Source organism: Haemorhous mexicanus, chromosome 36, assembly GCF_027477595.1.
Source record: "Haemorhous mexicanus isolate bHaeMex1 chromosome 36, bHaeMex1.pri, whole genome shotgun sequence".
Taxonomy (NCBI): Eukaryota; Metazoa; Chordata; class Aves; order Passeriformes; family Fringillidae; genus Haemorhous; species Haemorhous mexicanus.
The window spans coordinates 1,001,057-1,028,816 of record NC_082376.1 but is presented as its reverse complement, the minus strand read 5'-3'; the positions used below and the strand labels follow the sequence as shown (position 1 = coordinate 1,028,816).

The 27,760-nt window shown below is 69.6% G+C and overlaps 4 protein-coding genes across 4 annotated transcripts in view; 3 read left to right on the top strand and 1 right to left on the bottom strand.

Moving 5' to 3' along the window:
• Nucleotides 1-9,724, top strand: part of VASP (vasodilator stimulated phosphoprotein) — a 12,664-nt gene extending 2,940 nt beyond the window's left edge. The window contains 15 exon segments of the mRNA XM_059872490.1: nucleotides 6,019-6,126; nucleotides 6,128-6,167; nucleotides 7,336-7,417; nucleotides 7,676-7,732; nucleotides 7,824-8,064; nucleotides 8,333-8,342; nucleotides 8,505-8,643; nucleotides 8,728-8,773; nucleotides 8,886-8,921; nucleotides 8,923-8,973; nucleotides 8,976-8,991; nucleotides 9,137-9,182; nucleotides 9,278-9,344; nucleotides 9,445-9,502; nucleotides 9,591-9,724. Of these exon segments, the coding sequence (XP_059728473.1) occupies nucleotides 6,019-6,126; nucleotides 6,128-6,167; nucleotides 7,336-7,417; nucleotides 7,676-7,732; nucleotides 7,824-8,064; nucleotides 8,333-8,342; nucleotides 8,505-8,643; nucleotides 8,728-8,773; nucleotides 8,886-8,921; nucleotides 8,923-8,973; nucleotides 8,976-8,991; nucleotides 9,137-9,182; nucleotides 9,278-9,344; nucleotides 9,445-9,502; nucleotides 9,591-9,628 (1,035 nt within the window). The 3' untranslated portion in view covers nucleotides 9,629-9,724.
• A 224-nt stretch (nucleotides 9,725-9,948) lies between these two features.
• OPA3 (outer mitochondrial membrane lipid metabolism regulator OPA3) lies at nucleotides 9,949-13,940 on the bottom strand. Its single transcript, XM_059872550.1, has 2 exons — nucleotides 13,542-13,940; nucleotides 9,949-11,033 (listed from the first exon to the last, which is right to left on the bottom strand). The coding sequence occupies exons 1-2, from the start codon at nucleotides 13,867-13,869 to the stop codon at nucleotides 10,138-10,140; spliced, it is 1,224 nt and encodes a 407-aa protein (XP_059728533.1). The 5' UTR covers nucleotides 13,870-13,940; the 3' UTR covers nucleotides 9,949-10,137.
• A 532-nt stretch (nucleotides 13,941-14,472) lies between these two features.
• On the top strand, nucleotides 14,473-23,028 carry GIPR (gastric inhibitory polypeptide receptor). Its single transcript, XM_059872564.1, is given in 13 exon segments — nucleotides 14,473-14,760; nucleotides 15,314-15,401; nucleotides 15,484-15,593; nucleotides 15,595-15,777; nucleotides 17,263-17,366; nucleotides 18,719-18,893; nucleotides 19,877-20,030; nucleotides 20,658-20,718; nucleotides 20,801-20,870; nucleotides 20,971-21,059; nucleotides 21,635-21,773; nucleotides 22,659-22,700; nucleotides 22,840-23,028. Coding segments are annotated over 13 exon segments (1,395 nt in total). The 5' UTR covers nucleotides 14,473-14,703; the 3' UTR covers nucleotides 22,963-23,028.
• A 1,359-nt stretch (nucleotides 23,029-24,387) lies between these two features.
• On the top strand, nucleotides 24,388-26,942 carry FBXO46 (F-box protein 46). Its single transcript, XM_059872441.1, has one exon. The coding sequence runs from the start codon at nucleotides 24,916-24,918 to the stop codon at nucleotides 26,833-26,835; it is 1,920 nt and encodes a 639-aa protein (XP_059728424.1). The 5' UTR covers nucleotides 24,388-24,915; the 3' UTR covers nucleotides 26,836-26,942.
• The last annotated feature ends 818 nt before the right edge of the window (nucleotides 26,943-27,760 follow it).

Genomic DNA, 27,760 nt, shown 5'->3' with positions numbered 1-27,760 from the left:
GGGCTCTGGGGTGAATTGGGGGGGTTCGGGGGGATTTGGGGTGAAATGGGGGGTTTGGGGGGAATTTGGGGGGGTTTGGGGTGAATTGGGGGGGTTTCAGGGGGGTTTGGGGTGACTTTGGGGTTAAGGGGTGAATTGGGGGATATTTTAGGGGGGTTTGGGGGTAATTTGGGGGATTTTAGGGGGGTTTGGGGCGGCTTTGGGGGCCGGGGGGATTTGGGGGGGCTTTGGGGGTCCCGGGGGTCCGCCGCTCACCCTCGGTGGAGTCCGGTGTGCTGGAGGCCGTGGACGGAGCCTCCTCTGGGGGGGGGGGGAGGGGGGCGCGGGACCCCCGGACTTGGTCCGCGCTCCCCGGGACCCCCGGACGCGCCCCGCGCCCCCCGCCGCTCCCTCCCGTCCCGGTTCGTGCGACCCCCCCGGACCTCCCGGTGCTCCCGTTCCCCGTGCCCCCGTTCCCGGTGCTCCCGGTGCTCCCGGTGCTCCCGCTCCCGGTGCTCCCGGTGCTCCCGCTCCCTCCAAGTCCCGGTTCCCGAATCCCCGGCGCCTCCCGGTACCGCGGGCCCGGAGAGCTTTGTCCCCGCTGTCCCCGTCCCCGTCCCGCCATCCCCGGTAACTCCCGGACCCCTCATCCCGGCCACTCCCAGTCCCTCCGTGCCCGGTTCCTCCCGGTTCCCGCAGCTCCGGTTCCTCCCGGTGCTGCCTCGATTCCCCCATCCCCGTCCCGGTACCGGATCCATCCCCGGTTCCCGGCGCTCACATCCCCGTCCCGGTTCCTGCTACCGCCTCCATCACCCGTTCCCGGTGCCCCCATCCCCTCCCGGTACCGGATCCATCCCCGGTTCCCGGTGCCCCCATCCCCTCCCGGTACCGGATCCATCCCCGGTCCCCTCCCGGTACCGGATCCATCCCCGGTCCCCTCCCGGTACCGGATCCATCCCCGGTTCCCGGCGCTCCCATCCCGGGTCCCTTCCCGGTGCCAGATCCATCCCCTTCCCGGTACCGGATCCATCCCCCGTTCCCGGCGCTCCCATCCCCGGCCACTCCCAGTCCCTCCGTGCCCGGTTCCTCCCGGTTCCCGCAGCCGCGGCTGCTCCCGGCCCCTCCCGGTTCCCTGTTCCCGGTGCCCCTCCCGGTTCCCTGCTGCCGGTGCCGTATCCCGGTGCCCCTCCCGGTGCCCCTCCCGGTTCCCATCCCCGGCCCCTCCCGGTTCGCCGTTCCCCGGTCCCTCCCGCATCCCGCAGCCCCTCCCCGCGCTCCGTTCCCCGTTCCCGGTGCCCGGTGCCCCCTCCCCGGCCCCTCCCGGCTCCCGGTGCCGGTTCCCGGTGCCGGTTCCCGGTCCGTACTGCAGTGGGCGAAGCCCAGGACCTGCCCCATGGCGGCGGCCCCCGCATGGGGCTCCCGGTCGCGCTCGGCGCCGCCGCCCCGGGCCGGCCCCGCCGCGCATCACGGCGGCGCCATCGCCGAGCGGCGGGGGCCCGCGGCCACGGGCGGACAAAGGGCGGCGGCGGCGGCGGCGGCGGCGGCGGAGAGGGCGGGGCCGCGGGCGGGGCCGCAACGGAGAGGCGGGAACGGGGAAGGGGCAGCGGGAAACGGGAATGGGGAACCGGGAAACGGGAACGGGGAATGGGGACCGGGAAACGGGAATGGGGAACCGGGAATGGGGAATGGGGACCGGGAAACGGGAACCGGGAAACGGGAATGGGGAACGGAGCACCGGGAGTGGGGAACCGGGAACTGGGAATGGGGAATGGGCACCGGGAAACGGTAACCGGGAATGGGGAATGGGGAACCGGGAATGGGGAACGGAGCACCGGGAACCGGGAAACGGGAATGGGGGAAACGGGAATGGGGAATGGGGACCGGGAAATGGGAACCGGCACCGGGAATAGGGAACGGAGCACCGAGGGAGGGGAACCGGGAATGGGGAACTGGGAAGGGGGAAGGGGCACCGGGAAACGGGAATGGGGAACCAGCGCCGGGAACCGATACCGGGAATTGGCGCTGGGGACCGGGAACGGACCGGGGCACGGGGAACCGGGAACCGGCGCCGGGAACCGGGCACCGAGCCGGGGCTCCCCTGCTCCCCTCGCAGTCGCCGGCGCCTCCCAGTGCTCCCAGTAAATCCCAGTGCTCCCAGTAACTCCCAGTGATCCCAGTAACTTCCAGTGCCCCCCAGTAACTCCCAGTGCCCCCCAGTAACTCCCAGTAAATCCCAGTGCTCCCAGTAAATCCCAGTAAATTCTAGTGCCCCCCTAGTGCCTCCCAGTAACTCCCCAGTGCCCTCCCAGTATCCCCCAGTAACCCCCAGTGCCCCCCAGTCCCTCCCAGTGCCCAGGACCGGAGAGTTCGGGGGGGACACTGGGGGTTACTGGGAGGGCACCGGACGTTACTGGGGAGTTACTGGGGGGATACTGGGAGGACACTGGGGAGTTACTGGGGGATACTGGGAGGGCCCCGGCCGTTACTGGGGGATACTGGGAGGGCTCCGGCCGTTACTGGGGGATACTGGGAGGGCTCCGGCCGTTACTGGGGGATACTGGGAGGGCACTGGACATTACTGGGAGGACACTGGGGGTTACTGGGGGATACTGGGAGGGCCCCGGCCGTTACTGGGAGGACACTGGGGGTTACTGGGGGATACTGGGAGGGCCCCGGCCGTTACTGGTCCCGCGCGCCGCCGTTGCCGCTCCCCGCTGCCGCCGCCGCCGTTACCGGGGAGGGGAGGGGCCGGGGTGGGCGGGGCCATGCCCATGGGGGGCGGGGCCTCTCGCCGGGACCGGCGGGGTCCGGCCCCCCCCCGCGCTCCCCGCCGCCACCGGAAGGGCCCGGACCGGCCGCGGCCGCCAGCATGAGGTGAGCGGGGCTCGGTACTGGGAGCACTGGGAGGGACTGGGAGCACTGGGAGGGACCGGGGGGCACCGGGAGCGCGGCGCACCGGCACGGGGGGCACCGGCGGAAGCGTTAACGGGCGCGGCGGGCACCGGGGGAACTGGGAGCAACTGGGAGCGCTGGGGAGCGGGACTGGGAGGGACTGGGAGCGACTGGGAGGGACTGGGAGAGACTGGGAGGGGACTGGGAGAGCCGGTAACGGGCAGCGGGCGGTACCGGGGGGCGCCGGTAACGGGCGCTGGGGGCAGCGGGCGGCGCCGGTAACGGGGACTGGGAGAGCTGGAAACGGGACTGGGAGCACTGGGAGAGCCGGGATCGGGGACTGGGAGCACTGGGAGCGCTGGGAGAACCGGGAACTGGGACTGGGAGCACTGGGAATGGGCACTGGGAACACTGGGAGCGCTGTTAGAGCCGGGAACTGGGACTGGGAGCACTGGGAAGTGGGACTGGGAGCACTGGGAGCGCCGGGATCCGGAACTGGGAGCGCTGGGAGAACAGGGATCGGGGACTGGGAACACTGGGAGCACCGGGAAGTGGGACTGGGAGCACTGGGAGGGCGCTGGGGTGCACTGGGAGCACTGGGAGAGCCGGGAAGTGGAACTGGGAGCACTGGGAGCGCTGGGATCCGGAACTGGGAGCGCTGGGAGAATCGGGATCGGGGACTGGGAGCGCTGGGAGCGCTGGGATCCGGAACTGGGAGCGCTGGGAGAACCGGGATCGGGGACTGGGAGCACTGGGAGCACTGGGAATGGGCACTGGGAACACTGGGAGCGCTGGGAACACTGGGAGAACCGAGAACTGGGACTGGGAGCACTGGGAATGGGCACTGGGAGAACCGGGATCGGGGACTGGGAGCGCTGGGAGCGTCAGGAACTGGGACTGGGAGCACTGGGAGCGCCGGGATCCGGAACTGGGAGCACTGGGAGAACCGGGATCCGGAACTGGGAGCACTGGGGGGGCACTGGGAGCACTGGGAGCGCCGGGGATTGGAACTGGGAGCACTGGGGAGAGCCGGGGGGGGGCACTGGGAGCACTGGGAGCATCGGGGGGGGGCACTGGGAGCACTGGGAGCACTGGGATGGGGGAGGGGCGGCCCCGGGGAGAAGAGGGAAGGAAAAGGGGGGGGGAGGGGGGGAAGTTTTGGGGTGCGGGGGGGAGGGGGGCAGCACCCGGGGGGGCCCAGCCCCGCTTTTGGGGGTCCCACTCCCCTTTTTGGGGTCCCACTCCCCCTTTTGGGGTCCCAGCCCCGTTTTTGGGGGTCCCTCCCCTCTTTTGGGGGTCCCAGCCCCCCGGGGGGGGGTTCCCTCCCCCTTTTTTGGGGGTCCCATCCCTTTTTTGGGGTCTGAGCCCCCCGGGTCGGTTCCCAGCCCCATTTTTGGGGGTCCCAGCCCCCCCGGGGGGGTTCCCCAATATCTGGGGGGGTTCCCCAATTTGGGGTGGGGGTCTCACCCTGTGCCCCCTCCCCAGCGAGCGGGCGCTGTGCAGCGCCAGGGCCGCCGTGCTGCTCTAAGGGGGGGGGGTCCCAGCCCCTCGGGGGAGGTCCCAGCCCCCCGGGGGGGGGATCCCCGATATCTGGGGGGGTTCCCCAATTTGGGGGGGGTCTCACCCCGTGCCCCCTCCCCAGCGAGCGGGCGCTGTGCAGCGCCAGGGCCGCCGTGCTGCTCTATGGGGGGGGGTCCCAGCCCCATTTTTGGGGGTCCCAGCCCCCCGGGACGGGTTCCCCAATATCTGGGGGTGGTCCCCAATTTGGGGGGGGTCTCACGGTGTGCCCCCTCCCCAGCGAGCGGGCGCTGTGCAGCGCCAGGGCCGCCGTGCTGCTCTAAGGGGGGGGGGGGTCTCAGCCCCATTTTTGGGGGGTCCCAGCCCCCCGGGGGGGGTTCCCCGATATCTGGGGGTGGTCCCCAGTTTGGGGGGGGTCTCACCCCGTGCCCCCTCCCCAGCGAGCGGGCGCTGTGCAGCGCCAGGGCCGCCGTGCTGCTCTATGACGAGGCGCAGAAGCTGTGGGTGCCCGCGGGGGGGGGCGGGGGGCGGCGGGGGAGGGGCGCCCCCCGCCCAGAGCCCCCCCCAGCTGTGTCCAGCTGTTCCACCAGCCCGGCTCGCTCAGCTTCCGCCTGGTGGGGCGGCGCCTCGGGCCCGAGCAGCAGGTGAGGGGCACCTGGGGGTACCTGGGGGGGTTTGGGGGCACCTGGGGGGGCACCTGGGGGGGTTTGGGGGTACCTGGGGGGGCACCTGGGGGGGTTTGGGGGGTACCTGGGGGGTACCTGGGGGGGGTCTGGGGGTACCTGGGGGGGTTTGGGGGCACCTGGGGGGGTTTGGGGGCACCTGGGGGGCACCTGGGGGGGTTTGGGGGCACCTGGGGGGGTTTGGGGGGCTTTGGGGGGCTTTGGGGGGCACCTGGGGGGGTTTGGGGGTACCTGGGGGGCACCTGGGGGGGTTTGGGGGTACCTGGGGGGGCACCTGGGGGGGTTTGGGGGTACCTGGGGGGTACCTGGGGGCACCTGGGGGGATTTGGGGGCACCTGGGGGGCACCTGGGGGGGTTTGGGGGTACCTGGGGGGCACCTGGGGGGGGGTTGGGGGGTACCTGGGGGTACCTGAGGTCACCTGGGGGGCACCTGGGGGGGTCTGGGGATACCTGGGGGGTACCTCGGGGGGTTTGGGGGGTACCTGGGGGGTACCTGGGGGGGTTTGGGGGTACCTGGGGGGGTACCTGGGGGGGTTTGGGGGGGGTACCTGGAGGCACCTGGGGGGGTTTGGGGGTACCTGGGGGGCTTTGGGGGCACCTGGGAGCACCTGGGAGCACCTGGGTGCTCCTGGGGGGGCTGTGGGGGCACTTGTGGGATACCTGGGTGGGCTTGGGGGGCACCTGGAGGCACCTGGGGGTACCTGGGGGGGCTGGGGGGACACCTGGGGGGGCTGGGGGGGATACCTGGGAGTACCTGGGCAGGCTCGGGGGGCACCTGGGGCTACCTGGGGCTACCTGGGGGGCAGGTAGGGCTCTGTGCATTACCCAGAGCTGGGGGTCCCGCCCTTGTTTTTGGGGGTCTGTGTGTGTGGGGGTGGGGGGGCTCTGGGAGTTTCTGGGTGCCCCGCCCTGGCCGGGGGTCTCTCAGCCCCGCCCCCCCCCCCAGGTGGTGCTGAACTGCCCCCTGGGCCGGGGGCTGCGCTACAGCCAGGCCACGCCCCAGTTCCACCAGTGGCGCGAGGGCCGGCGGGTCTGGGGGCTCAGCTTCGCCGCCCCCCCCCGAGGCCGCCCAGTTCGCCGCCGCCGTGCTGCGGGGCGCTGCAGGCGCTCGAGCAGGGTGAGGCGGGGGTCCCGGACCCCCCCCGGGGCACCCCCAGACCTCCTGTGTGACCCCCGGACCCCCTGTGTGACCCCCAGACCCCCCCAGGACCCCCAGACCCCCCCCATGTCAGCCGTGCTGCGGGCGCTGCAGGCGCTCGAGCAGGGTGAGCCGGGGGTCCCGGACCCCCCTGGAGCACCCCCGGACCCCCCCGGGACCCCCGGACCCCCCCCAGGACACCCCCAGACCCCCCCCCGGGACCCCCAGACCCCCCCCGGGACCCCCAGACCCCCCCCATGTCAGCTGTGCTGCGGGCGCTGCAGGCGCTCGAGCAGGGTGAGACAGGGGTCCCGGACCCCCTGGGACACCCCCAGACCCCCTGTGTGACCCCCAGACCCCCCCAGGACACCCCCAGACCCCCCCCCGGGACCCCCAGCCCCCCCATGTCAGCCGTGCTGCGGGCGCTGCAGGCGCTCGAGCAGGGGTGAGCCGGGGGTCCCGGACCCCCTGGGGCACCCCCGGGACCCCCCCCCGGGACCCCCAGACCCCCCCAGGACACCCCCCAGACCCCCCCCCGGGACCCCCAGCCCCCCCCGGGACCCCCAGCCCCCCCCCATGTCAGCCGTGCTGCGGGCGCTGCAGGCGCTCGAGCAGGGTGAGGCGGGGGTCCCGGACCCCCCCTGGGACACCCCCAGACCCCCCCGGGACCCCTGGGACACCCCCAGACCCCCTGTGTGACCCCCAGACCCCTTCTGACGCCCCCAGACCCCCGGGACATCCCCAGACCCCTGTGTGACCCCCAGACCCCTTCTGACGCCCCCAGACCCCTGGGACACCCCCCAGCCCCCCTGGGACACCCCCAGACCCCTCCCTGTGTCAACTCAGTGTGCCCCCCAAACCGACCCCCAGCTCCCCCCCCAGATCCCCCCAACCCCGCCCAAATCCCACCCAAATCCCACTATAAATCCCCCCCAAATCCCACCCAAATCCCACCATAAATCCCCCCCAAATCCCCCCCAAATCCATCCCCAAACCGACCCCCAGCTCCCCTCAAATCCCCCCGAAACCCCCCCAGAAATCACCCCCAATCCCCCCCAATCCCCCCCAAATCCCACCATAAACCCTCCCAACCCCCCCCAATCCCCCCCAACCCCCCCAAATCAGCCCCTCCCCCCGTGCCCCCCCAGGGACCCCCCCTGGCCTGGCCGGACCCCGATGGCTCCGCCCCCCCCGAGCAGCCGGACAGGTGAGGGGGGGGAGGGGGGCAACCCCAAATTTGGGGTGGGGGGAGGGGGGGCACTGGGACCCCCCCAGCCAAACAGGTGGGGGAGGGGGGATCCCCAAAATTGGGGTGGGGGTGGGGGGCACTGGGACCCCCCCCCAAATCCGGACAGGTGAGATGGGGGAGGGGAGGAACCCCAAATTTTGGGGGATTGGGGGGAGGGGTCACTTTGCCCCTCCCCCCCACCGCGGGGGGGTGCTGACCCCTCCCCTCCCCCCCCAGGCCGGTGATGGACGAGCCCGAGCGCCGCGGGACAGGTAAGGGGGGAGGGGCTTCAACGCTGGCCCCGCCCCCACATTCTGTGACCCCCTCCCCCTCACCTTTAACCCCCGCCCCCCTCCCCTAATTTTTTTTAATTTCGCCCCCCCAGGACCCCCGGCCGCCCCTCCCCCCCCCGCCCCCCGGCCCTCCCCCCCCCTCCAGGGCCCCCTCCCCCCCCCGGGCCCCCTCCCCCACCCTCGGGGGTGCCCCCGGCCCCGCCCCTGCCGGGGGGGGGAGGGGGCGGCTCGGAGGGAGGGGGAGGGGCCGGGGGGGGGCCCGGGGGGGTCCCCGGGGGGGTCTCGGGGTTCGCGGCTGCCATCGCTGGGGCCAAGCTCAGGAAGGTGGGGAAGGTGAGTCATTAATTAATTAATTAATTATTAATTAATATAACTAATTAAATAAAAATTTGTTAAATAATGTTTTTTAAAATTTTGAGTTAATTAAATTAATTAAATTACTTAATAAGGAGCGTGGTGGGGGGGTCGGGTCCCTCAAGGTGAGTGTGGGGGGAGTAATTAATTGATTAATTAATAGACTGGGGTGGGAATTAATTAATGGGGGGGTCTCTCAAGGTGAGTGTGTGTGGGGTAATTAATGAGTGAATTAATTAATTAATAGGGTGAGGAGGGTAATGAACGGGCGGGGGGGTCCTTTAAGGTGAGTGGGGGCGGGGTAATTAATTAATTGATTAATTAACAGCGGAGGGGGGATTAATGGGGTCCGACTGAGTCTGGGGGAGGGAATAATTAACTAATTAATTAATCAATCAATCGATCTCCTCCCCCCCCAGGACGAGCCCGGAGGCGGGGCCGGGGGTGGGGGCGGGGCCGCCCCCCCCAGCCGCCCCTCCCCCTCCCCCCAAATCGGAGCTGCCCCCCCCGCGCCGGGGGGGGGCTGATGGAGGAGATGAGCGCCATGCTGGCCCGCAGGTGAGGGGGGAGGGGCCCCGCAATTGGGGGGGGGGGGGGGTCCCCAAATCCCCACGCTGACCCCTCCCCTCCCCCCCCCCCCAGGAGAAAAGCCACGGAGGCGCCAAAAAAGGAGGATGACGTCACCACCGTCAGTACAACCCCGCCCCCGTTCCTAATTTGGGGAGGGGGCTCGGGGGTCTCTGACCCCCCCCTTCCCCTCCCCCTCCCCCCCCATTCTTTGGTGTCCCCCTCCCCTTCAGGAGGAGGCGGAGCCCGGCGAGAGGAGGGCGGGGCCGGGCGCCGGGTGAGCGCGCGGACTCCAACCCCCAGCATGCACCGCGGTGGGCAGGCGCGCGGCCGGGCACGGTGCGGGCGCGCGGGGCACGCTGGGAGTTGTGGTTCTTAAAGGGACCGCGGCCGATTTTCGGGTTTTGGGGACGGGGGCTTTATTTGGGGGGGGGGGTTTAGGGGTCCAAACTCCCTCCCCTCACCCCCTCCTTTGTCCCCTCAGAGCCGGTCCGGAGGCCCTGGGAAAAATCCAGCTCCACCTTGCCCAGGTGCGTTTTGGGGGGGGGATTTGGGGTGGGTTGTGTTTTTTTGGGGAGGGGTCCCCAAATTGATCATTTTCATTGTTTTCCCACCCCTCCCCCAGGATGAAATCGGCCGTTCCAGCCCCCCCCGAGTCGCACAGTGAGCTGGACCTGGAGCGGTTCAAGCAGGTAAGGGGTGGGGGGAGGGGATTTGGGGAGGGGTCTGGGATTTGGGGAGGGGTCTGGGCCGCGCCCCTCCCCCCTCACCGTACCCCTCCCCCACCCCCAGGAGCTGCTGGAGGAGGTTCGGCGGGAGCTGCACAAGATGAAGGAGGAGATCATCGAAGGTGGGGGAGGGGCTCGGGGGAATTTGGGGGGAGGGGTGACGATGTCGCCCCTCCCCCTCCCCCAATTCTCTTTTCGCCCCTCCCCCAGCGCTGGTGACGGAGCTGAGGAAGCAAAACCGGCCCTGACCCCTCCCCCCACCCGAATTGGGGGAGTGGGGGAGGGGCGGGCTTGGACCCCACCCCCTCCAGCCCCTCCCCCACCACCAGCCCCTCCCCCACCACCACCGTTTCACACCCCCCCCTCACCACCCTGGGGGGGAGGGGTCCCAAGCCGCCCCTCCCCCACCCCCAGGCTGTGCCTTACCCCCTGGGGGGAGGGGGAGGGGGTCCCGAGCCCCTCCCCCACACTAATTAATGAGTCAATTAGTGCCACAGACACTGTGCCCCTCCCCCATCGCCGCGGGGGGAGGGGGGAAAGGGGAGCCCCTCCCCCCTCCATTTTGGGGTTTTTTAAGTCACTTTTGGGTTTTTCACTTTATTTTCGGCTCTTTGCACCAATAAACGGTTTTTTTACGGGAAAATTTAAAAAAAATTTAAATTTTTGGTGGCGGGTTTGGGGGGCGGAGCTTGAAGGACCACGCCCCTCGGAGGAAACCACACCCACTCCACAGAACACTCAGCGCCGCGCCCACCAATCACAGCTCTCCCGTTCGTTCGGCCCCGCCCCGTCGCATTGGCCACGCCCGCACAGTGCCACACCTGAAACCACACCCCAACTGGCCACGCCCACACTCCATGTTAGCCCCGCCCCTTAAAGGCACAACACAGAACGGCTTTAATGCGGGGGGGGCGTGGCCTGTCACAGTAGGGGCGTGTCCAGATCCGGCAGCGCCATTCACAGTTTTGGTGGGGGCGTGGCCTGAGCTTCCATGGGCGTGGCCTGATGCTCCCTGGGTGTGTCCAACCCCACCCTGGGCGTGTCCTGAGCTTCCCTGGGCATGCCCCTCCTTACCCTGGGCGTGTCCCTGGTTATGTCCCGCCCCTCCTTGGGTGAGTCCACTCTGGGCGTGTCCCTGGGTGTGTCCATCCCCACCCAGGGCGTGTCCTGAGGTTCCCAGGGCGTGTCCAACCGCACCTAGGGTGTGTCCAACCCCACCCAGGGCGTGTCCAACCCCACCCAGGGCGTGTCCTGAGGTTCCCAGGGCGTGTCCATCCCCACCCAGGGTGTGTCCCTCCCCACCCAGGGCGTGTCCCTCCCCACCCAGGGCGTGTCCCTCCCCACCCAGGGCGTGTCCCTGCTGCAGCCCCGCCCCTCCCCGCCCCCGCAGCCCCTCCAGGTCGCTCCGCAGCGCCTCCAGCCCCGCCCTGAGCTCGGCCAGGCTCCTCTCCAGGTGCTCCTCGCGCCGCCGGCCCTGCCCCGCCTGCCGCAGGTACTCCAGGTAGAGGCAGAGCCCGCCCACGCCGAAGACCAGCGCCTCGCCCAGCAGCTCCGCCCCCAGCTCGGCCGCCGCCTCCTCGTTCAGGGGCTTCACGGCCGCCCCCCGGAAGCCCAGGAGGCGCATCTTGGTCCGCATCTCCACCCAGTGGTAAACTGAGGCACGGGGAGAGACAGGGGGAAACTGAGGCACGGGGAGAGACAGGGGGAAACTGAGGCACGGGGAGAGACAGGGGGAAACTGAGGCACGGGAGTGGGGGAGCATCTGCACCCAGTGGTAAACTGAGGCACGGGGAGAGACAGGGGGAAACTGAGGCACGGGAAATGGGGGGGGGAAATCTCCACCCAGTGGGAAACTGAGGCACGGGGGAGAGGGAAACTGAGGCACGGGGAGAGAGACAGGGGGAAACTGAGGCATGGGGAGAGAGACAGGGGGAAACTGAGGCACGGGAAATGGGGGGGAGCATCTCCACCCAGTGGGAAACTGAGGCACGGGGAGAGACGGGGGGAAACTGAGGCACGGGGAGAGAGAGAGGGGGAAACTGAGGCACGGGAGTGGGGGAGCATCTGCACCCAGTGGTAAACTGAGGCACGGGGAGAGACGGGGGAAACTGAGGCACAGAGAGTGGGGGGGAAACTGAGGCACGGGAAATGGGGGAGCATCTCCACCCAGTGGTAAACTGAGGCATGGGGAGAGAGGGAAACTGAGGCACGGGAAATGGGGGAGAAACTGAGGCACGGGAGTGGGGGAGCATCTCCACCCAGTGGGAAACTGAGGCACAGAGAGTGGGGGGGAAACTGAGGCACGGGGAGAGACGGGGGGAAACTGAGGCACAGGAAATGTGGGGGAGCATCTCCACCCAGTGGTAAACTGAGGCACGGGGAGAGAGACAGGGGAAACTGAGGCACAGAGAGTGGCCCGCATCTCCACCCAGTGGTAAACTGAGGCACGGGGAGAGAGGGGGGAAACTGAGGCACGGGGAGAGACGGGGGGAAACTGAGGCACGGGGAGAGAGGGAAACTGAGGCACGGGAGTGGGGGAGCATCTGCACCCAGTGGTAAACTGAGGCACAGGGAGAGACAGGGGGGAAACTGAGGCACGGGAAACAGGGAAACTGAGGCACGGGGAGAGAGGGAAACTGAGGCACGGGAGTGGGGGAGCATCTGCACCCAGTGGTAAACTGAGGCACAGGGAGAGACAGGGGGGAAACTGAGGCACGGGAAACAGGGAAACTGAGGCATGGGGAGAGAGGGAAACTGAGGCACGGGAGTGGGGGGGGAAACTGAGGCACGGGGAGAGAGACAGGGGGAAACTGAGGCACGGGAAACGGGGAAACTGAGGCACGGGGAGAGAGACAGGGGGAAACTGAGGCACGGGGAGAGACAGGGGAAACTGAGGCACGGGGAGAGAGACAGGGGGAAACTGAGGCACGGGAGTGGGGGAGCATCTGCACCCAGTGGGAAACTGAGGCACGGGGGGAGAGGGGGGAAACTGAGGCACAGGAGTGGGGGAGCATCTGCACCCAGTGGGAAACTGAGGCACGGGGGGAGAGGGGGGAAACTGAGGCACAGGAAATGTGGGGGAAAATCTGCACCCAGTGGGAAACTGAGGCACGGGGAGAGAGACAGGGGGAAACTGAGGCACGGGGAGAGAGACAGGGGGAAACTGAGGCACGGGGAGAGACAGGGGGAAACTGAGGCACGGGGAGAGACGGGGGAAACTGAGGCACGGGGAATGGGGGAGCATCTCCACCCAGTGGTAAACTGAGGCACGGGGAGAGAGACGGGGGGGAAACTGAGGCACAGAGAGTGGGGGGGAAGCTGAGGCACGGGGAAGGGGGAGTGGTGGCAATTCCCCCCAGAATCAACCCCCAGATCCCCCCAAATTCAGCCACAAATTCCCCCCAGAATCAACCCCCAAATTCCCCCCAATCCAACCCCCAGATACCCCCAAAATCAACCCCCAAATTCCCCCCAAATTCCCCCCAAAATCCACCCCGGACCCCCCCAGCAGTGCCCCCCCGCTGTCCCCAGTGTCCTTGTCACCCCCCCAGGTGTCCCCAGGTGTCCCCACGCCCCCGTGACCCCTCCAAGGGCGGGTCCCAGGCCTATCCCACCCCCCAGAGCGGGCCGGGGGCGAGGTCCCTCAATGTCCCCAGGTGTCCCCAGGTGTCCCCAGGCCCCCGTGACCCCTGTCCCTTCCTCCGGGGGGGTGTCCCAGGCCGCTCCCAGCCCCCAAAGTGGGCCCAGGGCGGGGTCCCTCGATGTCCCCAGGTGTTCCCAGGTGTTCCCAGATGTCCCCAGGTGTCCCCACACCCCCATGACCCCTCCAAGGGCGGGTCCCAGGCCTATCCCACCCCCCAGAATGGACGCAGGGCAGGGTCCCCCGATGTCCCCAGGTGTCCCTCAATGTCTCCAGGTGTCCCCAGGTGTCCCCAGGCCCCCGTGACCCCTGTCCCTCCCTCCGGGGGGTGTCACAGACGGGTCCCACCCCCCAAAGTGGGCCGGGGGCGGGGTCCCCAGGTGTCCCCAGGCCCCCGTGACCCCTGTCCCTCCCTCCGGGGGAGTGTCACAGACGGGTCCCACCCCCCAGAGCGGGCCGGGGGCGGGGTCCCCCCGTGCCCCCCGGTGTCCCCAGGTGTCCCGCCCAGGTGTGCCACTCACGCTGCGCGGGGGGCAGGCAGATGTAGGTGCGGAAGAAGGGCGAGGCGCGCGCCCCCGCCTTGATGCGCGCGGCCAGCGGGCGGCTGAGCTGGCGCGCGCCCAGCGTCAGCAGCTTGGCCAGCGGGAACGCGCCCGCCACCATCCTGGGGCCGGCGGCGCGCTCGGATGACGTCACGGCCGGGGGAGGGGCCGGGTTAGGACACGCCCCGCCCCCCTCTGCCGTGGGTGGCGCCCCCTGGCGGACGAGCGCACCCGCCTCGGATTGGGGACACGCCCCCTTTGGATCGGGGACACGCCCTCTCGGATTGGGGACACGCCCCCTTTGCATCGGGGACACGCCCCCCCTTGAATTTGGGACACGCCCACTGGCTTGGGGGGGGGGCTGGGTGACACTGGGGACACCTGGGGGACACTGAGACCCCCCCCCCGGTGACACCGGGACCCCCCCAGGTGACACCGAGACCCCCTTGGGTGGCACCGAGACCCCCCAGGTCACCCCGGGACCCCCCTTGGTGACACCGGGACCCCCCCATGTGACACTGGGGGGACACCTGGGTGACACCGGGACCCCCCTTGGTGACACCGGGACCCCTCCAGGTGACACCGGGACCCCCCAGGTGACACCGGGACCCCCCTTGGTGACACCGGGACCCCTCCAGGTGACACCGGGACCCCCCAGGTGACACCGAGACCCCCCCCAGGTGACACCGAGACCCCCCAGGTCACCCCGGGACCCCCCAGGTGACACCGAGACCCCCCCCAGGTGACACCGGGACCCCCAGGTGACCCCGGGACCCCCCTTGGTGACACCGGGACCCCCCCCCCCAGGTGACACCGGAACCCCCCAGGTGACTCCGAGACCCCCAAGTGACACCGAGACCCCCCCAGGTGACACCGGGACCCCCAGGTGACCCCGGGACCCCCCCAGGTGACACCGGAACCCCCCCAGGTGACACCGGAACCCCCATGTGACACTGGGGGACACCTGGGTGACACCGAGACCCCCCAGGTGACACCGAGGCCCCTCCCAGGGGCGGGGCCAGCCCCGCTCGGCGCCACCCGAGGGTGACAGAGCCACGCGCGGAGCCGCCACCGGTGGCACGGCGACACCGAGGGGACACCGGCGACACTCCGCCACCCCCAGGGGCCACCAGGGGCCACCATGGGCCAGCAGATGGCGACCCCCGCCCCGCTGAGCCCCGGCCCGCCGCGAGCAGAGGTGAGACCCCCGCGCTGTCCCCCGGTGTCCCCCGGTGTCCCCCGGTGTCCCTCAATGTCCCTCAATGTCCCCCAGTGTCCCCGATGTCCCCCCCGGTGTCGCCCGCTGTCCCCGCTGATGTCCCCAATGATGTCCCCGCGATGTCCTGCTGTTCCCGCTGTCCCCAGTGATGTCCCCCTCGCTGTCCCCTCTGTCCCCTCTGTCCCCCGTGTCCCGCTGATGTCCCCCCCTCTGTCCCCGCTGATGTCCCCAATTATGTCCCTGCCATGTCCCCGTGATGTCTCGCTGTCCCCTCTCTCCCCGCTGATGTCCCCCCGCTATCCCCACCGATGTCCCCTCTGTCCCCCCTGCTGTCCCCCCCCTCTGTCCCTGCTGATGTCCCCCCCGCTGTCCCCTCTGTCCCCTCTGTTCCCGCAGATGTCCCCAGTGATGTCCCCACTGTCCCCGCTGTCCCTGCTGATGTCCCCAGTGATGTCTCTGCGATGTCCCCGCGATGTCCCGCTGTCCCCAGTGATGTCCCCCCCTCTGTCCCCGCTGTCCCCTCTGTCCCCAGGAGCGCTCCGCCCAGGCCACCGTTGTCGCGTGGCGCCAGTACCGCCAGGCGTGCGAGCTGCACCTGCGCCTGGCCCCGCCCCCGCCAGGTGAGCCGCCACCCCTGGCCACACCTCGGCCACACCTGTGTGACACCTGTGTGACACCTGTGTGACACCTGCCACCCCCCAGGCCCCGTGTGCAACCGCAGCTTCGACCTGTACGCGTGCTGGGGGGACGCTGTCCCCAACAGCACGGCCACTGTCCCCTGCCCCTGGTACCTGCCCTGGTACCCCCGAGGTGAGCCCAGGTGAGCGCGCGGGAGCGGCCAGCCGGGGACAGGCAGGTGACAGGCGTGTCGCAGTGCAGGGCGGGGTGGTGGCGCGGCGCTGCGGCCCCGACGGGCGCTGGGTGACCGACGACAGCGGCAGGACCTGGCAGGACAACTCCCAGTGCGAGGACCTGGCGCAGGTGCAGCCGCTGGAGGTGGGGACAGGTGGGGACAGAGGGGGGGGACAGGTGGGGACAGGTGGGGATAGAGGGGGAGAGGGGGGACAGGTGGGGGACAGGGAGGGGACAGGGAGGGGAAAAGGGGGGGACAGGGAGGGACAGGTGGGGACAGGGAGGGGACAGGAGGGGACAGGTGGGGACAGGTGGGGACAGAGGGGGGGACAGGTGGGGAACACGGCAGGGATGTGATGGGGATGAACGGGGGACAGAGAGGGGACGGGGGGGACAGGGAGGGGAAAAGGGGGGGACAGGTGGGGACAGGTGGGGGACAGGGAGGGGACGGGGAGGGACGGGGGGGGAAAACGGGGGACAGGTGGGGACAGGTGGGGAGAGGGGGGACAGAGAGGGGACAGGGAGGGGACGGGGAGGGGACAGGTGGGGACAAGGAGGGGACAGGAGGGGACGGAGGGACGGGGAGGGGACAGAGAAGGGACAGGGAGGGGACAGGTGGGGATAGAGAGGGGACAGGGAGGGGAAAAGGGGGGGACAGGTGGGGACAGGGAGGGGACGGGGAGGGGACAGAGGGGACAGAGAGGGAACAGCGCGGGGACACGGCGGGGACATGGCGGGGACGTGCTGGGGACAGCGCGGGGACACGGCGGGGACAGCGCGGGGACACGGCGGGGACAGCGCGGCGGCAGCGGCGCTGCAGGGGACAGGGGGGTGACAGCGCGGTGACACCGCGGGGTGCCACCCCGCTGTGGGAGGTGCCACGTGCCCGTGCCCGTGTCGCGCTCCGTGTCGCCGCGTGTGTCACACCGTGTCACACTGCGCGCCGTGTGACACCGGGTGGCACCGGGTGGCGCCACGCTGCGCTGGCACATGTGTCACCCCCCGTGTCGCGCTGTGCCCCGTGTCCCGTGTCCCCTGTGCCATGGCGTGTCCCCCACTGTGTCCCCTGTGCCATGGCGTGTCCCCTCCCGTGTCCCCTGTTCCGTGTCCCCGTGTCCCCTGTGCCATGCTGTGTCCCCTCCCCTGTCCCCTGCCGTGTCCCCTGCCATGTCCCCCTGTCCCCTGCCGTGTGCTCTGCATGTCCCCGTGTCCCATGTCCCGTGTTCCTCTGTCCCCTGTGCCATGTCGTGTCCTCCTGTCCCCGTGTCCCTGTCCCCTGTCCCCTGTCCCCTGCCGTGCCCATGTCTCCTGCCCTGCCCCTGTCCCTGTCCCCTGCCATGTCTCCCCTGTCCCCTGCCGTGTCCCCTGCCCTGTCCCTGTCCCCTGCTGTGTCCCATGTCCCTGTCCCGTGTCCCTGTCCCCTGTCCCTGTCCCGTGTCCCCTGCCATGTCTCCCCTGTCCCCTGTCCCCTGCCGTGTCCCTGTCCCCTGCCATGTTCCCCTGTCCCCGTGTCCTCTGTCCCCTGTCCCCTGTCCCCTGTCCCGTGTCCCTGTCCCTGTCCCCTGTCCCCTGCCGTGTCCCCTGCCGTGTCTCCCCTGTCCCCTGCCGTGTCCCTGTCCCTGTCCCCAGCGCCAGGTGTGGCTGCTGGAGCAGTTCCGCCTCCTCTACACCGTGGGCTACTCGCTGTCCCTGGTGGCGCTGCTGGTGGCGCTGCTGCTGCTGCTGCTGCTCAGGTAGGGACACACCTGGGGACACTGTCACACCTGGGGCACGGCACACCTGGGGGACGTCATCACACCTGGGGACACTGTCACACCTGGGGACATCATCACACCTGGGGACACTGTCACACCTGGGGGACATCATCACACCTGGCGCACGGCACACCTGGGGACACTGTCACACCGGGGGGACATCATCACACCTGGGGCACAGCACACCTGGGGACATCATCACACCTGGCGCACGGCACACCTGGGGACACTGTCACACCTGGGGACACTGTCACACCTGGGGGACATCATCACACCTGGGGACACTGTCACACCTGGGGGACATCATCACACCTGGGGGACATCATCACACCTGGGGGACGTCATCACACCTGGGGACACTGTCACACCTGGGGGACATCATCACACCTGGGGACACTGTCACACCTGGGGGACATCATCACACCTGGCGCACGGCACACCTGGGGACACTGTCACACCTGGGGACACTGTCACACCTGGGGGACATCATCACACCTGGGGACACTGTCACACCTGGGGGACATCATCACACCTGGGGGACATCATCACACCTGGGGGACGTCATCACACCTGGGGACACTGTCACACCTGGGGGACATCATCACACCTGGGGACACTGTCACACCTGGGGGACATCATCACACCTGGGGCACGGCACACCTGGGGACACTGTCACACCTGGGGGACATCATCACACCTGGGGCACGGCACACCTGGGGGACATCATCACACCTGGGGACACTGTCACACCTGGGGGACATCATCACACCTGGGGGACATCATCACACCTGGGGGACGTCATCACACCTGGGGACACTGTCATACCTGGGGCACGGCACACCTGGGGACATCATCACACCTGGGGACACTGTCACACCTGGGGGACTGGCACACCTGGGGCTGTGTCACACCTGGGGGACATTGTCGCACCCGTGGGTGTCCCCGTGTCCCCGCAGTGTCCCCGTGTCCCCATGTCCCTGTGTCACCCAGGGGTGTCACCCGTGGGTGTTCCCATGTCCCCAGGGGTGTCCCCGTGTCCCCAGGGGTGTCCCCGTGTCCCTGTGTCACCCAGGGGTGTCACCCGTGGGTGTCCCCGTGTCACCCGCGGGTGTCCCCGTGTCCCTGTGTCACCCAGGGGTGTCCCCCAGAGGTGTCCCCGTGTCCCCAGGGGTGTCCCCGTGTCCCGGTGTCACCCGCGGGTGTCCCCGTGTCCCCAGGCGCCTGCGCTGCACGCGGAACCTGATCCACGCTGTGTCCCCATGTCCCCGTGTCCCCAGGGGTGTCACCCGTGGGTGTTCCCGTGTCACCCGTGGGTGTCCCCGTGTCCCCAGGCGCCTGCGCTGCACGCGGAACCTGATCCACGCCAACCTCTTCGTGTCCTTCGCGCTCCGCGCCGCCGCCATCCTGACGCGGGACGCGCTGCTGCCACACCCGGGCCACCAGGGCCACCAGGGCCACCAGCCGGGCCACCACCCGGGCCACCCCCTGCAGCTGCTGGGCGCGCAGGTGGGACAGCCAGGGGACAGCCAGGGGACAGAGGGGACAGCCAGGGGACACGGTGGGGACAGCCAGGGCGACATCTGCGGGAGGGAGGGGACACCTGGGGGAAGGAGGGGACACCCGTGGGGACACTCAGGGGAGGGAGGGGACACCTGGGGGAGTGGCTGTCCCCCCCTGACGGTGTCCAGGGCGGGGAGGGGACAGAGGGGACAGCGGTGGCGGGGGAGGGGACAGAGATGTCAGGGAGGGGACAACAGAGTCGGAGAGGGCCAGAAGGGACACAGCGGTGTCGGGGAGGGGACAGAGGGGACAGACGTGACAGAGGTGGCCGGGGAGGGGACAACAGAGTCGGAGAGGGGACAGAGGGGACACAGCGGTAGCGAGGAGGGGACAGAGGGGACAGCAGGGTCTGGGAGGGGAGGGGACAGAGGGGACAGCGGGGAGGGGACAACAGTGGCGGGGAGGGGACGGTGGGGACACAGCGGTGTCGGGAGGGGACAGCGGTGGCGGTGTCGGGAAGGGACCGAGGGGACAGAGGGGACCGAGGGGACCGAGGGGACCGAGGGGACCGCGATGTGTCCGGGAGGGGACCGAGGGGACAGAGGGGACACAGCGGTGTCGGGGAGGGGACAGAGGGGACAGCGGGGAGGGGACAAGAGTGGCGGGGAGGGGACGGTGGGGACACAGCGGTGTTGGGAGGGGACAGCGGTGGCGGTGGCGGTGTCGGGAGGGGACCGAGGGGACCGAGGGGACCGAGGGGACAGAGGGGACAGCGGTGTGTCCGGGAGGGGACCGAGGGGACCGAGGGGACCGAGGGGACAGAGGGGACAGAGGGGACCGAGGGACCGCGGTGTCGGGGAGGGGACAGAGGGGACAGAGGGGACAGAGGGGACCGAGGGACCGCGGTGTCGGGGAGGGGACCGAGGGGACAGAGGGGACCGAGGGGACAGAGGGGACCGAGGGGACCGAGGGACCGCGGTGCGGCGCAGGCGGGCCCCGCGTGCCGCGTGGCGCAGAGCCTGGCCCAGTACTGCGTGGGCGCCAACTACGCCTGGGCCACGGCCGAGGGGCTGCACCTGCTGCACCTGCTGCTCGGCACACCTGGCCGGAGCCACCTGCCCGCCCTCCTGCTGCTCGGCTGGGGTGAGACACCTGTGTCACCTGTCTGTGTCACCTGGGTCACCTGTGTCACTGTCACTGGGTTATCGTGTCACCTGTGTCACCTGTGTCACCTGTGTCACCTGTCTGTGTCACCTGTGTTACCTGTGTCACTGTCACTGGGTTATCGTGTCACCTGTGTCACCTGTGTCACTGTGTTACCTGTGTGCCACACCTGGCTGGAGCCACCTGCCCACCCTCCTGCTGCTCGGCTGGGGTGAAAGTGTCACCTGTGTGTCACCTGTGTCACCTCCTGCACCTTTGTGTCCCCCCGCCCCCCTCACCAGATGTGTCCCCGCCCCCCTCACCAGGTGTGTCCCCCCCAGGTGTGTCCCCACCCCCCTCACCAGGTGTGTGTCCCCCCCCCCACCAGGTGTGTCCCCGCCCCCCTCACCAGGTGTGTCCCCCCCAGGTGTGTCCCCCCCCCACCAGGTGTGTCCCCCCCAGGTGTGTCCCCACCCCCCTCACCAGGTGTGTGTCCCCCCCCCCTCACCAGGTGTGTCCCCCCCAGGTGTGTCCCCGCCCCCCTCACCAGGTGTGTGTCCCCCCCCCTCACCAGGTGTGTCCCCCCCAGGTGTGTCCCCGCCCCCCTCACCAGGTGTGTCCCCCCAGGTGTCCCCGTGCTCTTCGTGGTGCCCTGGGTCATCCTGCGCTACCTGTACGAGAACGAGGGGTGAGGTCTCCACCTGTCCCATCCCCCCCCAGGTGACAGCGGTGACGGGGGGCGGGGCTAACCGCGGCCACGCCCCCCGCAGGTGCTGGGAGCGCAACGAGAAGGTGGCGGTGTGGGGGCTGATCCGCTGTCCAATCCTGGCGGCCGTGGCGGTGCGTGACGTCACGGGGGGGCGTGGCTGCGTCACACCTCAGGTGCGCCACCTCGGGTGTGTCACTCACCTGCGCCACCTGCCGGTGTCACCTGCGCCAGGTGAACTTCGTGGTGTTCGTGAGGATCGTGCGGATCCTGGTGGCCAAGGTGCGCGCGCAGCAGGTGGCGCGCGGGGACACGCGGCTCAGGTGAGGACACCTGGGCAGGTGGGGGGGACACCTGGGCAGGTGGGGGGGACACCTGGCGAGGGTGGGGACATCTCGGGGGGAGGGGGGACACGGGAGTGCCTGGCTCAGGTGGGGACACCGGGTCCTCAGATCTCGCTGGGCGTGTCCCCAGGTGTGTTCCCAGGTGTCCCCAGGTGTGTTCCCAGGTGTCCCCAGGTGTGTCCTTGTTCCCATCGGTGTCCCCTGTGTCACCTGGGCGTGTCCCCAGGTGTGTCCCTGTCCCCAGGCTGTCCCCAGGTGTGCCCAGGTGTGCCCAGGTGTCTCACCTGTCTCACCTGCCCAGGTTGGCGCTCTCCACGCTGACGCTGATCCCGTTCCTGGGTGTGTCCCCAAATGTGTCCCAGGTGTCCCCAGGTGTCCCCCATGTCCCAGGTGTGTCCCAGGTGTCTCACCTGTCTCACCTGCCCAGGTTGGCGCGCTCCACGCTGATGCTGATCCCGTTCCTGGGTGTGTCCCCAGGTGTCCCCCATGTCCCCAGGCTGTCCCCAGGTGTGCCCAGGTGTCCCCCAGGTGTCTCACCTGTCGCACCTGCCCAGGTTGGCGCGCTCCACGCTGACGCTGATCCCCCTCCTGGGCGTGCACGAGGTGATTTTCGCTCTGGCCGGGGAGGGCGAGGGCGGCGGCGGCCTGAGGCTGGCCCGGCTGTGCCTGCACCTGCTGCTCACCTCCGCACAGGTGAGATCACCTGGGGGGTTAATTGGGGTTAATTAGGGGCTAATTAGGGGTTAATTAGGGGTTAATTGGGGTTATTTTGGGGTTAATTGGGGTTAATTTGGGAGGGTGAGGCTGGCCCGGCTGTGCCTGCACCTGCTGCTCACCTCCGCACAGGTGAGAACACCTGGGGGTTAATTGGGGTTAATTAGGGGTTAATTGGGGTTAATTAGAGGTTAATTTGGGGTTAATTGGGGTTAATTTGGGTTAATTTGGGAGGGTGAGGCTGGCCCGGCTGTGCCTGCACCTGCTGCTCACCTCCGCACAGGTGAGATCACCTGGGGGTTAATTGGGGGTTAATTTGGGTTAATTAGGGGTTAATTTGGGTTAATTAGGGTTAATTAGGGAGGGTGAGGCTGGCCCGGCTGTGTCTGCCCCTGCTGCTCACCTCCGCACAGGTGAGAACACCTGGGGGGTTAATTGGTGTTAATTGGCGTTGACTGGGGTTGATTTGGGTTAATTGCTGTTAATTGGTGTTAATTGGCGTTGACTGGGGTTGATTTGGGTTAATTGCTGTTAATTGGTGTTAATTGGTGTTGATTGGTGTTAATTGGGGTTGATTGGTGTTAATTGGGGTTATTTGGTGTTAATTGGGGTTAATTGGTGTTAATTGGGATTGATTTGGGTTAATTGGTGTTAATTGGGGTTGATTTGTGTTGATTGGGGTTGATTGGGGTTGATTGGTGTTGATTGGTGTTGATTTGGGTTAATTGGTGTTAATTGGGATTGATTTGGGTTAATTGGTGTTAATTGGTGTTAATTGGGGTTAATTGGTGTTAATTGGTGTTGATTGGGGTTAATTGGGAAGCGCCAGCCCCCCCCAAGTGTCCCCGTGTCCCCCCCGGGCAGGGCCTGGTGGTCAGCGTCCTCTACTGCTTCACCAACAAGGAGGTGCGTCATGTCGCGACATGGGCGGGGCCTATCGCGGCATGGGCGGGGCCTATCGCGGCCCGGGCGGGGCCTCTCGCGGCCCGGGCGGGGCCTATCGCGGCATGGGCGGTGCCGCATGTCGCGACATGCCGCCCCGCAGGTGCAGGCCGAGGTGCGGCGGGGGTGGCAGCGGTGCCGGACGGGGGTCCCCGGCCCCCCCAGGGCCCCCCCGAGGGGACAGTCCCGGAGGGGGCGGGGCCCGGTGGCCGAGAGCGGCTGCTGAGGGAGGGGGGAACCTGGGGGGACACCTGGGGACACCTGGGGGGACACCTGGGGGCACTTGGGGGGACACCTGGGGGCACTTGGGGGGGCTGGAGAGCACCTGGGGACACCTGGGGGGACGCCTGGGGACACCTGGGAGTACTGGGGGGCACCTGGGGGGACACCTGGGGGCACTTGGCCGTGCTGGGGCACACCTGGGAGGGTACCTGAGGGGGCTGGGGGGCACCTGGGGGACACCTCAAGGGGCTGAGGGCACCTGGGGGACATCTGAGGACACCTGGGGGGCACCTGGGGACACCTGGGGGGTTACCTGAGGGGGCTGGGTGGCAGCTGGGGGGCACCTGGGGACACCTGTGGGTGCTGGGGGGACGAGTCCCAAGAGTTTTGGGTGCCAGGTGAATTTGGGGCGAAATCCCAGGAATTTGGGTGTTTGGGGGGGAGGGGGGGGGGGTGACACCTTGGGGGGGTCCCCGGGCTTTGTACCCTAAAAATAAACCGACCACGTGACACCCCGGAGTGCCCGCAGTCATTTGGGGGAGGAGGGAACTACAACTCCCAACACGCCCCGCGGCGAGGGGGAAAGAACTACAGCTCCCGTGATGCCCCGCGGCGCGGCGAGGCGGGAGAACTACAGCTCCCGTGATGCCCCGCGCAGCCGCAGGCGCGCAGCGCGGCGGGCCGGGGCGCATGCGCGGCGCGGCACCCCGGAAGCGGCCGGAGAGGCGGAGCGGCCGCGCCCGGCACGGCCCGGTGAGCGGGGGAGGGGCGGCGGCACCGGGTGGGGCCCTGGGAGCGGTGGAGGGGGGAAGGGACGTGGGCGCGGGACGCCCCGGGGAGCGGCCCGGGGCTGCGGGTGGCTGGCGGAGAGCGCGCACGGGGCCTAACGGAGGGCACGGCGGGGGCTCCGGGGGCATCCCGGTGCGACACCGAGCACCGGCGCCGCTCGGCCGGCAGGCGGGTGGGTCCGGCGGGGCCCCCAGACCCCGTTACCGCGTCCTGCCAGCCGGACACCGGCGCCGGTTCCCCCCCCGGTTCCCCCCCCACCCCCCCCGGGGCCCACACGGGACCGGGCCCGTCCGACCACGCCACGCCCACCCCCTCGCGGCCGCGCCCCCTTCGGTGCCACGCCCCCCTCGCGCCGCGCGCGCCGCCGTCCATATATGGGCACGGCCCGAACGCCGCGCCCTGATTGGCCGGGGGTGGGCGGGCGTTAAACGGGCGGGGCGGGGCTTGGGGGAGGCGGGGCGTGAGGAGGGGCGGGGCGCCTCGGGGGGCGGGGCGTTCGGCGTGGGAAGGGGTGGGGGGCGCGGCCCCGCGATGTCCCCAAGGTCCCCCCCCGGTGTCCCCAAGTGTCCCTACGGTATCTCCGAGGGTCCCCCCAGTGTCCCCAAGGGCCCTCCCGGTGTCCCCGAGCGTCCCCGTGATGTCCCCAAGGGGTCCCCCTGGTGTCCCTGAGCGTCACCCCGGTATCCCCAAGGGTCCCCCCGATGTCCCCAAACGTCCCTCCGGTGTCCCCGAGGGTCCCCTCAGTGTCCCCAAGAGCCCCCCGATGTCCCCAAGGGCCCTCCCGGTATCCCCAAATGTCCCCACGGTGTCCCTGAGGGTCCCTCCGGTGTCCCTAAGGGCCCTCCCGGTGTCCCTAATGTCCCCACGGTGTCCCCAGGCGTCACCCCGGTATCCCCGAGGGTCCCCCCGTTGTCCCCAAATGTCCCCACGGTATCCCTGAGCGTCCCCCCGATGTCCCCAAGGGTCCCTCCGGCATTTCCGAGGGTCCCCCCAGTGTCCCCAAGGGTCGCCCCGGTGTCCCCGAGGGTCCCCGATGTGACCCCGAGCATCCCTCTGATGTCCCCGTGAGCCCCCCGGTGTCCCCAAGGGCCCCCCCGGTGTCCCCGAGGGTTCCCCCAGTGTCCCCAAGAGCCCCCTGGAGTCCCCAAGAGCCCTCCCGGTGTCCCCAATGTCCCCACGGTGTCCCCAAGTGTCTCCCCAGTATCCCGGAGCGTCCCTCCGGTATCCCCAAGGGCTCCCCCATTGTCCCCGAGGGCCCCCCCGATGTCCCCAAATGTCCCTCCGGTGTCCCCAGGTGTCCCCCCCGGTCACCCTCCGTGTCCCCGCAGGCCCGGGCGGCCCCGCGGCGGCGGCGGCGGCGGCGGGGTGGCGGTGGCCGTGCCGTGCGGATGCGGCGGCGCCGCCGATGGAGCCCCCGAACGCCTTCCCGCAGCTGCAGCTGTGGTGCCCGCGGCCCTTCGGCACCTTCTCGCAGAACCGGCGCTCCGCCGCCGCCGCCGCCGCTCCCCGCAAACCCCCGGGCTGCCGCCCCCCGTCCGAGAACACCCCCCCGGAACCCCCCGAGCCCGGCCCGGCCCCGCTGGGCGCCGCCGGCGCCGCCAGCACCGAGGACGGGCGGGTGCTGCTGGACACCTGGTACGTCATCAAGCCGGGCAACACCAAGGAGAAGGTGGCGTTCTTCGTGGCGCACCAGTGCGGCACCGGCGGCGGCACCGGCGGCCGCGCCAGCACCATGAAGGTCAAGGGCAACTGGGGCAGCGACAGCTCCAAGGCCAAGCGGCGCCGGCGCTGCCACGAACCCAAACCGGCCCCCAGCCCGCCCTGGGCCGCCGGGGACGGCCCCGGGGACCCCCCCCCGAAGGACGCTGCCGGTGACGGCGGCGGGGACGGCGCGGACCTGCTGTCGGTGGCGGAGATGGTGGCGCTGGTGGAGCGGCGGGCGGCGCTGGCCCTGCAGAGCCTGCCCCGAGCGCCGTGCGCCGCGCCGGCCCCGCTGGTGCTGCTGGAGGCGCCGGGCGGCCCCGAGTGCCGGCGCGTGGCCGCCGCCGTGGCCCAGTTCGAGTCGCAGAGCCGGGAGCGCGGCGGGGCCCGGCCCAACGGCGTGTGCCGGGACGGCGGCGCCGGGACGGAGGGCGGCAGCGGCACCGCCACCGCCGCCGCGGCACCGGGCGAGGTGAGGATCGCCTTCCGCATCTCCAGCGGGCGCGAGGCCGCGGCGGCCGCCAGTACCGAGCGGCCCCGGCAGAAGGACCAGATCACCTGCGACCTGTACCGGCTGGTGAGCCCGGCGCGGCTGCTGCTGGCCGCCGCGGGGGACAAGGACGGCGGCGACGAGGCGGCCGCGGCGGCCGAGCCGAGCGGCACCGGTGGCGTCACCGAGGGCCCGGCGGCACCGCCGCGGGACTGCGCGTCCGGCTTCCACGTGGACGTGGTGGTGACGGGCGTGGTGGACCAGTGCGTGTTCTTCGGCAAGGACAGCGCCAAGCAGGTGACCGAGGAGACGGTGCGGCTGCCCGACGAGCCGCCGCCGCCGGGACAGCTCTTCCTGCTGCCCGAGGAACCGGCGGCGGCCGCGGCGGCGGCGGCGGCGGCGCCGGGCAAGGAGGGCGGCGCGGGAGGCGACCCGGCGCTGTGCCGGCTGTACCGGCACGTGTCTCACGACTTCCTGGAGATCCGCTTCAAGATCCAGCGGCTGCTGGAGCCGCGGCAGTACATGCTGCTGCTGCCCGAGCACGTGATGGTGAAGATCTTCAGCTACCTGCCCACGCAGGCGCTGGCCGCCCTCAAGTGCTCCTGCCACTACTTCAAGTCCATCATCGAGACGTTCGGCGTGCGGGCGGCCGACTCGCGCTGGACCCGGGACCCGCTGTACCGGGACGACCCCTGCAAGCAGTGCAAGAAGCGCTACGAGCGGGGGGACGTGTCGCTGTGCCGCTGGCACCCCAAGCCCTACCACCACGACCTGCCCTACGGGCGCTCGTACTGGATGTGCTGCCGCCGCACCGACCGCGAGGCGCCCGGCTGCCGCACCGGGCTGCACGACAACCACTGGGTGCACCCGGCGGGGCGCAGGGAGGAGGGCAGGTGAGGGCGGGGCGGGCGGACGGACGGACGGACAGACGGACGGGCAGGGCCGCCGCGGATGGATGGATGGATGGACGGACGGACGGGGAAAGAAACCAAAAGGAACGGAAAGGGTCGAGTGTGGAAGTGTGGGGTCGGGGGTGGTGGTGGCACCGGCTGGGATGGTGGCCTCAAGGAGGGTGACAGTGCCATGCAGGGTGGTGTCCCCATGGAGGACAATGGGGACAGCCCAATGGCGATGTCCCCAGCTGGGCTGGTGGCACCAGGGAGGTGACAGTGCCATCCAGGGTGGTGTCCCCATGGAGGACAGTGGGATCAACCCGATGGCGATGACCCCAGCTGAGCTGGTGGCCTCAAGGAGGGTGACAGTGTCCCTCAGAGGGTGGCAGTGTCCCCCAGGGTGGTGTCCCCATGGAGGACAGTGGGGACAGCCCGTGGTGATGTCCCCATGGAGGCTGGTGGCTCCTGGAAGGACGAGGTCCTTCAGAAGGTGACAGTCCCCTCCAGGGCGGTGTCCCCATGGAGGACAATGGGGACAGCCCAGCGGCGATGTCCCCAGCTGGGCTGGTGGCACCAGGGAGGTGAGTGCCATCCAGAGTGGTGTCCCGATGGAGGACAGTGGGGACAGCCAGTGGCAATGTCCCCCAGCCCAATGGCAATGTCCCCAGCCGGGCTGGTGGCACCAGGGACAGTGACAGTCCTCTCCAGAGTGGTGTCCCCATGGAGGACAGTGGGATCAACCCGATGGCAATGTCCCCAGCTGGGCTGGTGGCATCAGGGAGGTGACAGTGCCATCCAGGGTGGTGTCCCCATGGAGAACAGTGGGGACAACCCAGGGGTGATGTCCCCAGCCCAGTGGCGATGTCCCCAGCCGGGCTGGTGGCACCAGGGAGGACGATGTCCCTCAGAGGGTGACAGTGCCATCCAGA

Coding starts and splice junctions, on each gene's coding strand:
- OPA3 (XM_059872550.1), bottom strand. CDS start 13,869: ATGCAAAGGGGGCGTGTCCCCAATCCGAGAGGGCGTGTCCCCGATCCA. Junction 11,034..13,541: donor CTGCCTGCCCCCCGCGCAGC/GTGAGTGGCACA, acceptor CCCGTGCCTCAG/TTTACCACTGGGTGGAGATG.
- FBXO46 (XM_059872441.1), top strand. CDS start 24,916: ATGTCCCCACGGTGTCCCCAAGTGTCTCCCCAGTATCCCGGAGCGTCC.